The sequence below is a fragment of the Strix uralensis genome, chromosome 12 (assembly GCF_047716275.1).
Source record: "Strix uralensis isolate ZFMK-TIS-50842 chromosome 12, bStrUra1, whole genome shotgun sequence".
In the NCBI taxonomy this organism is placed as follows: Eukaryota; Metazoa; Chordata; class Aves; order Strigiformes; family Strigidae; genus Strix; species Strix uralensis.
In genome coordinates, this window is record NC_133983.1 from 12071823 (window position 1) to 12081035 (window position 9213).

Below are 9213 nucleotides of genomic sequence, written 5' to 3' on the forward strand. Positions count from 1 at the left end.
TAATTCTCTTAAAAGATTATTTAACCAGAAGTGCATTTCAAGCTATAAATAAGGCTAAGTGAACCAAGCAACAGCTGCTGAGGAAGTTAATGTGTCCCACGTATATGTTGTAATATACTGCTGAAAAACAAACAAACAAAACACTACACTAACACATAAGCTGGATACTAAGTATAAAGGAAGATTGTTTTTACATGTAAAAACTAAATTTATATAACACCACCACTGTATTTGTGTATGTACTAGATAATTAATATAGCATGTGAGCTACGTATTAGTAAAACTTAAGTCATCTTTTTCATGCTGAACATTTAGTTAAAATTATTGCCCCAAACCAAGGCCTGAAAACAGACTGTAACCTCACTGATTATTCCAGCACTTTCAGACAGGTATAATGTGTTAATACATAATTCTGCTTACTTCCGTAAATGACCCTGATTCTTTCTTCCTTCACTGGTAAAAAAATTGACTTCTTATGCAAATACACTTCAATAAGGGTTGTAGTATCGTAGTCTTAAACATATACAAGCTTTTCATTATTATGGGATAATTACTGAAAACTCAACAAAATTCACTGTTATCACACCCCGAACAATAGAGTTCCTTTCATATTCCGAGATGGCAGTACATCAGTTATTTCTTGTTCTCTCATTTACCTACAGCAGGTCAACAGTTTGGCACAGAGTCCCAGGAAAAGAGTTTACTGGGTTTTTTTGCTGCAGATTCTATGTATTTACTAGCAACACCCAAGGGAGTTACACTTTTTTATTTCCACTGCTAAAATGGTAACTGTCCAGTCAAGTATCAAGAGCTATTTCATCCTTTGCTAAGAGGACAATCCAGTGACTTTTTAAAAGTTGAGTAATCTTGAATTTTTTTTTTTTTTTTTTTACTTTGCTTGATAAATTCCCATTTTATGACCATTGCCTGCATTTCAGCTCTGTGGAGCAGCATGGGCAACAGACTTCCTAGCAAAGCTCCAACATATTCTTGTAACACAAAGTTACCCAAATAAAGCAGTCAAAAAAACAATTGTAGTAACTTGATATTTTTCTAAGAAATATATAAGGCTCTCTGGAGGTGTGTTTTAAAATAAAAGATTTATTAATTAAATTTAGCTTTATTACCAGTCGTCTCTGTTCCACTTGCACCAGTTACTTCTTTTTCTGTTGCAGCTGAAATAAGAACTTGCAGAATTAAAGAAGGTTCTTCCCTTCAATACGTGCCAGTACTTTTTTAAAACCTCAAAATATAGCCAAATTTTTTGCTGTCACAAAATGCGGAGTCATATCTATGTCTAGCTTTATATAGCAAGATACATAGCCATATTAAAATGCAACACAGAATTCCCATATTAATAACACTAATCTGCCTTGGTTTGGAAAAAAAATTGCACATACTGTTTTACCCCAAAAGCAACTGCATAATTAAAATAATATACATTTGATTTTAATAGAAAAATAAAATATAATGAAGATTCTAGAAAGATTTCAGTTTCAGAAACAGTTCTTTAAACTAGCTTAAAAGTAATATTTCAGTTAATTATAGATTTCTTACTCACTAAAACTTAAAGATACATTCACTGATTTTTTTTTTGCTAAATGTTGACTCCAGTGAACAGCTCTCTAAGATCTGGCATATTGATTTCTTGTTGTGAAGTGAGCTGTTCAAGCTCCATTTAAGATTTTCATCTTGCATGTAGCCCTGAGCACATCATAGCACCATAAATTAGTTAAATTGCACATTTATCACAAATGTTATTTTAAGATACTGCGTAAATGTGATGGCTGGAAGATATACAGTATGCTGCAACAAGCCACTACTTGGGTGGGGTTAGACCAGGGTCACCTTTATACACCTGTGATTTAAAGCTCTTCCCACCCCATCACAATTTCATTTTAAAACTATTTCTTGAGGCATTTTGTTTTCTCTCTCACTTGATCTGCATATTTCTAAATAAAATATCAAATGCAAAGCAAAAGTCAGAACTCAGATGCATGTTTTAAAATCCTGCATCCATACCTTCATGTTTGTCTTAATAGGAAAAAAATTATCTTAACATAGCTAGGTTGGTGATTTGGTTAGCGCTAATAGTTACCATGCCAATATACATATCAGTGTATGGATGAAAAGAACATTATTCTAGTTCACTGATTCTCTAAATTCTTTATAATGTGAAATCACATTGGTATGCCAGTCCTGGAGGTTCTGAAATGCAAGCTGAACTTTACTTTAATAAATTTGGGATATGCAGATCCTGACTAGCCATTCATTTGCAAAGTTTCAAGCATATTTTAAAAATGTATTAAAAAGTGATTTCTGGTGCACACTAACAGCTATGGTTGTTCCCTGAATGTTCGCCTGGTACACCTCCTCACTGCACATTCAGACCTAGATAAAGTCAGGCCCAGGAACTGACTTTTACCAGGTTAGATGCAGTCGCAGTAGTGGTACTGGGTGTTTGCAATCATCAACCCCTTGTCTGTATTTTAAGAATAAGTAGAAGAAACAGTGCAAAAGACTCTGTAGTCTCTTGCTTTTACTCCCTCCGTGTCCCAGATAACAGTATTGCATACACAGCTTTTAGCATTACTATTATAAGTCAATGGTGCATCTTAAAAATACATTGATTGACAATATATGCAATGATCTGCCAGTCTCCTTATGTGTGAATTTCTGGTTTGCAACCAAATACTATATTTAAGCTGTTATAATTTTCAGAGGAATTCTCTGCTGTAGAGGTAAAAAGTTTGGCTGCATTTAGACTGAAATCATCTATTTGCAAAAAACGTGGACAGCCACCCGGGAGGCTTCATGAAAGATTTCAGCTAGCCAGGTTGCCTCTCCTAAGTGAGGAGGACTCCTAGGATGGTATAGTCAACCAGTAAAATGGCATGTTGCAATTTTATTGCTGGAATTTGAGCTGAGGCCATAAACACTGACACACAAATGACCTTAAAATCAGATACAACTGTGAGACAAAAGAGGAGGAAAAAACCCAGAGCCCTAATCATTAATCCCATTCACTAGGTCTGCTCAGCAGTATTTGCTACAGAATGCACAGAACACTCTGATACATTTTTGAAGACATGCTACTGGCCTTTACAATTACAGAGAGACAGAAAGACAGACAGAAAGACAGAAAGAACGATGGAAAGACAGAAAGGAAGACGGAAAGGCAGAACCAAAGATTTAATTAGTTGCTTACTGGAAGACAGTGGATTTTTTTTAAAAAAAAGGAAAAGAAAGTCTGTACATTTGACATTCAGATACTAGTTATTACTCGAGACATGATTCTTAAGTGCTGTAATAGTGGTTTTGGTTCCTATGTAACCATCTCCAGACTCTAAGTTCACCTGACTGGCAAAAGACATTATTTACATGCATAGTAATATAGGTGCTTCGGAGATGCAAATTGTTTTCAATGGTTTTGATGGCATGACCTGTCAACACCAGTAAAAGTCTGTCATTATCATATAAATGCTCCCGCTTGTTTGCATTTGTTTGGCATGTGTTTATTCATCTTCTCCCCTCCCTATCTGCTGTGAGTGCCATACAACAGCAGGTTGGGCCGTAAGAGGACTCACTTAAATCACAAAGTTTAAGTCATTGGTCTCAGGTTCCTACTTCTACTCCTGTCACTTGAAAATGCTGGGTAGATGGAAGGGGATTCTCTAACCCGTGAAACACCCACCGGTGCAACTTGCAGGATCTGCTCAATGCATTCAGGGGGAACGCGCGCGAGTAGCAGTTATCTGCCTGGGTCTGAATACACAGCACAGCAAAACACCTATTTGCTTTGCCACACGTTGCTTATAAACCCCATCTTCACAGTCAGCCTTACCTGATGTTTAAAAAGGAGTTATAATGCTCATTTATCTTTTCTGGGGGAGAAAAATTCTGTTAATGGAGCCTTTGAATAAGTGCTACCCTGCTCTTTAAATGCTAAAGTTCACTAAAACTCCAGTGATTTATGTGCAGCTTTTGACTGCCAGCACCTGGCAGATGAAGAAACCTACTCAAGCTTCAGTCATAAACAGATAGCATACAATTTAATTTTAATGTGCTCGTTAGTCGTAGCACATTTCAGACATAATTGTGAACGCAACACAAAATTATAGCAAAAAGACAATTTTAATGCTGCTGTAGAAAAAAAGGTTATATGAAGAGTCATATAATGGTGCTTCATTGTCAACAACAAAACAGGGCACAGAGTGCATTACAGTGTCTGTGCTGTTTACATGCCAATATTTTATACATAGATTCTCATATGGTGTCAGCTGTCAGTTACTTCTGCAAATTAACTGCCAAAAATGGAGACGAACAGAATCACTTAGTGTGCTGGTAACCACGGGTTACCTTTCATATGCCTAAAGATAAAGCTGCAGTATGGAATCTTGGGAGAATAATTAGGCAGAACAAAACAGAAAGTTACCAATTGAAATAAAAAGGCATTCTACAATAGGAAATAACAACCAAGAGCGCTTATAAATAAGTAAAAGAGGTTATATCACAGAATGCCTCATAACTTTTTAAGCAAAGTATTACAGTACAAACATTTTAAAGGCTTTATCAATGTTTAGGAAATACAGTACAAGTTTTTCAAATAGATTTAACCCTTTGAGCACTGAGTTTATTTTGAATTTTCTCTCTCTCTCTCTTTTTTTTTTTTTTTTTTTTTTTACTAATAAATACCTTTAAAAGTCATGTTGTGCAAAACAGAATGCATGCCAGGAATGCAGTCCGTGGCTTCTGTTTCTTCAGAAGGTTTAAAAAAAAAGACAACCAACCAAATGATAGCAACACTAATAAATATGTATAATTTAAACATGAACCTCTATTAATATAGATGTACTGTATAGCAAAACAAAACAAAACATACTTTGCTTTAAGAATAATGTTTCTGAATACTTTATAAATGCTATCTGTGGTATCTTTCATCATATAATTTACAATGTTTGGATGTTAAAAGAAAAACCGTTAGATCTAAAAAATGAAATATACACTATATATAGGTACAGTTTATACCTGCAGCTTATCAGGTACAAAAACCACGGTTGGTAAAAATGCTGAAGAAAAAGAAAATGGCATTAACCACAATCACATATTCCATAAGAGATTTTGAAATCTATACAATATATACATCTATGTTTCAATGTGAAAATTATATTTTTAAATTTCAAGGTGTGGGACACCTCTGCATAAATGGAGGTTCATATTAGTAATCAGAACTAAGCTGGTAAGGGTTTAAAAAAACCATATCCTTACATTTTTACCAAATTAATGCAAAAGTGCTTCAAAGTACTCAGAGGGCTAAAGATTATAGGGTGAGAAATACCAGCACACTTGGGTCACATGAAAAAAGTGCACCAGAATTAGTTATAAATGCTTAATTAAACTGTCTGTTAATGCATGCAGCTTGATGCATCAGAGCGATGCACAGCAACTAAATCCAATTTACACAAAGTTCCAAACACTTACCACTGCATTTTAACCTTCATATTTTACCAGTAACAACAGCTGATTATGCACCTCTATTTAAACACTGTACAGTTATACAAAACAGTTCAGCCCAGAGCGACTCTGGAGTTAAAATAAGAACATGTGCCAAGAACTAAACAGTAGCTTTAAGGCGTCTTTGACAGTTTTCCTCAAAGCAAATTACAGTTATTTTAATCAAAAGCAAATGCTACTGCTTCTCTAACTCCGAAACATACAGAAGATGATCCTCTGGTGACTTCCCATGTGTTTTACTAAGATGAAGTTTAACAGCATGCTTGCTTGCAAATGTCCTGTTACAAAGTTTGCACTGATAAGAAGTTCCGATATCTTCCTCTGGAGAGGACGTCACCAGTTTTTCCGACGGTGACTTTGCTTGTGCTATCTGATTGTTAATCTGTTCACTGGACAGTTTGGACAAGTCTCTTAACCTGAAACCCAGATGGGATTCAAGATGACTGATATAAGTTGAAGGAGTTCTGATCTGTGAAGCACAGTCATTACAAAAGAACACTGGGTGCCCAGTGTCCAAATTTTTAAGGAACTTAGTTCCCCCCGTCCTTCGGAGCTGGTATTTCACATTGGCTAGCCAGTGGCTAATTGTGGTCATTGAAAGTCCCGTAAACCTGGAAATGTGCATTCTTTCTTGAGGACTCAAGTCTGACATGATGTATTTCCCCTCTGAAGTCTGCCGTAAACTAGCTGCAAACTGGGCCTGCAATATGAGCAAGTGCTGAGGGTTCCAGTTAGACTGACGTCCCTTCCTTTTCTGAGCGGGTGTACTCTCTTCTGGTTCCTCTATTGTGGTACCATCAATGTCAGATTTCTCAGATATGCTGGAAGGTGTGGAAGATTTTGATGTGTGACTTTCTGTCAGGTTCTTCAGCATATCAGATATATCTGACAAGGCATTCTCGCGTAGCGGCGAGTTTGACATGAATGACACGACTGCAGATGTCTTTGCTGTTGTCACTGTAGATGAAGAAGATGCAGAAGATGTCGATGTGGATGACAAAAGCGCTGAACCCAAAGAGCAGCTTTTGTCACTCTTGCCTTTCGTCAAATCTATGGGTTGGTCATTGTTGACATGATAAAAATAACGGTCTAAGTGGTCTGGTTTTTTGGACTGTAGAGGTGGGGTGGCCACTGCAGCCTTTTCCGCCAAACTGTTACTCATTTTAAAAAGCATGCTCATTGGATCCAAAGCGGGCAAAGATGGCTTTGCTGCCTTTCCAAGGTGAATATTCATAACAGATTGCAGTGCACTTAATGGATTCACAAATGGCTGTTCTGGGGGGTGATCAGTAATGATAGCTGTGCTGCTACTTAAAGAGCTTACAATGGACTTAACAGGCTCCTTCCCATTTTCCACAGGCTCTACAGTTGGACTATCCTTGCAACTATCTCTTTGAGGGACTGGGCTGTTCTGCTGGCTTTTAAAGCCACCATCATTGGAGGACTCCATCTTAAGGGGTTCACTGATTTCACTACTGCATGGTGAAGGCGTTGCACGCTTCATTGGAGAAAGCTTTCCTTCAGGCTCTTTCATTTTTTCCTCCACTTTAGCCACCTTCTCAGTGACTTTCTTTACCAATTCTTCCATGGCATGAAAGTTTGTTTTTGGCACAGGTGAGGTCTGACTGCTTGGTGGAGACACCAAGGGCTGGTTTTTAGTTGGTGATACTAATTCGTTGTTTCCAAACATAGGTTTTAATGGTGTACTCTTCCCAGATGAACCCAATGACAGCTTCATCATATTAGGCAGCTGATAGGCAGCATGAATGCTGGGGTAGCCACCCCAGCTTGGCGTGCCATTCTGGGCTTTGTTTATAGCCGATGTAACTGTGTTTTCCAAGGACTTCAATATATCTAATCCCCCCTTAGGGCTTTCTTCTAGGTCATTTTCAGTCAAGTAATGGTATTTTGAGGAGATATCATACTTCTCCTCATCTTCACTTGACTTTTCTTTGTCTTTCATTTTGTCATCAGCAATGCCTCTTTCTTTATCTACTTCTTTTTTTATTTCAACATTTAACTTAGGGGAAACACTAGAAGGTGTATTGGAAGGAGACGTAAAAGTGGTGGCAGCTAGTGGCACAGACTGGACTTTCTCATCTACTAAGGACGTTATTGTTGGTGTTGCTGGGGCTTCTATAATTGGCTTCCCTTTTTTCATGGCAGAGTTAGTGACTTTAATAAAATGTCCCGTCACCATCATGTGAGCTGTGAGTTCCTGCAGAGTGTCATGCGAACTTCCACATTCCATGCACTTCAGAATTTGAGATTTCCTTGCCTCAAAGTGCCAGGCATAGCTGGCACCATTCTGGTGACCATAGCGATTATTTGGCGTAATGTAAGGATTAGAATTCTTCTGAAGTGCATCGTTGGTATCTGAGATTGTTGCTTTTGGTGTCCCACCTGTGGAGTCTGGAGAGCTTGGAAGTTCAAGCTCCAGTGATGCTTTCTTTCTAGTAGCTGGGATAATTTTTGCTGCTACAGGTGTAACAGGTTCCTTCAGAGGCACTTTTTGGTAGTGTTTTGTTTTGATCATATGAACACTCAAATCCTGAAGAGATTCAAATGAATGACCACAGTACATACACTTTAATACTTTCTGGGCATCTTCTTTCCCTTCCATTTCAAGCAAAGAACGTTTACGAGGTTTGGACCATCTTTTGGGGTTATTGTTATCAGTTTCATGGTTGTCATCTCGATAATGTCCTGTTTCATTCATGTGCACTGTTAATTCTACTAAAGTATCATAGGCTGCACTGCAGTCTTTACAGCGGAATTTACTGGCTCCAGTAAATATAGAGCCATAAAGCTTACTGCTTTGTCTGTACAATTGAACTGTGCTAAAAAGACTCGGTTCGGGAAGAATTCTGCTCTGAGAAACTTGCTGCAGTGTTTTAGCCATAGCAGTCTGGTGCCAGTCAAAGCTGCCACTTCCACAACTGCTGCTGCTGCTGCTACTGCTGCTGCTGCTACCATTGTTTTTTTCTGAAATTGGCTGGTGAAGGTTCAAATTGAGATTGGACCAGTAGGAATTGGAGAGGAAGTTGTTATATACAGCTTTCATTTGTTCTAAACTATCAGATACAGTAGAGTCTTCCAGTGGTATTGAAACCTCCTTGCTCTCTTCCTCATTTTTTATAGAGCTGCTCTCGAAGTCTGCCATGCGGTCACTTGTCTCACTGATATGTGACTCACTGTCCATTTCATGGCTAGAAAATTCAGCTGCTGGAGAGTTTTGGTAGCTTTGGCAGTTCTTACTGAAGTCTTTTTCTGGACATGTGTATTTTGCTGAAGGCTCCCCATCAACTGCATTTTCATCAGGTTCCACATCTTCTTCTACCAGTGCTGCTGCTTTTAGTTCATCTGAAACGTAGGCTATTATGAAGAGAAGAAAATATAAGTTAGTTTCTGCTGATCATACTTTTGCTTAAGTGTTTTAGCCAAAGAAGTGTACTTATTTGTAAAATTAACAGTTAAAATCTAGTGTTTCTTCAGAGCAAGAAAAAATCTGCTCTTCAAACATAATTTGCCACCTTATTCTTCTCAAGGGGCAACAGCTTGAAATTAAAACTAAATTTGAAATTAATGAAGCACATTCTGGAGGTGGCATTCATTTCTAAAGTAATAAATTACTTGTATCAACCTCAGAGACAGCAGTTCCTGTCTGTCAATTAATATGTCTTATGCTTCTCCTACCCC

At 37.8% G+C, this 9213-nt stretch overlaps 1 protein-coding gene across 1 annotated transcript; it reads right to left on the reverse strand.

The window, feature by feature from the left end:
* Positions 1 to 4115: 4115 nt before the first annotated feature.
* Positions 4116 to 8868, reverse strand: TSHZ3 (teashirt zinc finger homeobox 3). The gene has a single exon (XM_074881929.1). It carries the CDS (start codon positions 8714 to 8716, stop codon positions 5690 to 5692), a length of 3027 nt encoding a protein of 1008 aa, XP_074738030.1. The 5' UTR covers positions 8717 to 8868; the 3' UTR covers positions 4116 to 5689.
* Between the last annotated feature and the right edge of the window lie 345 nt (positions 8869 to 9213).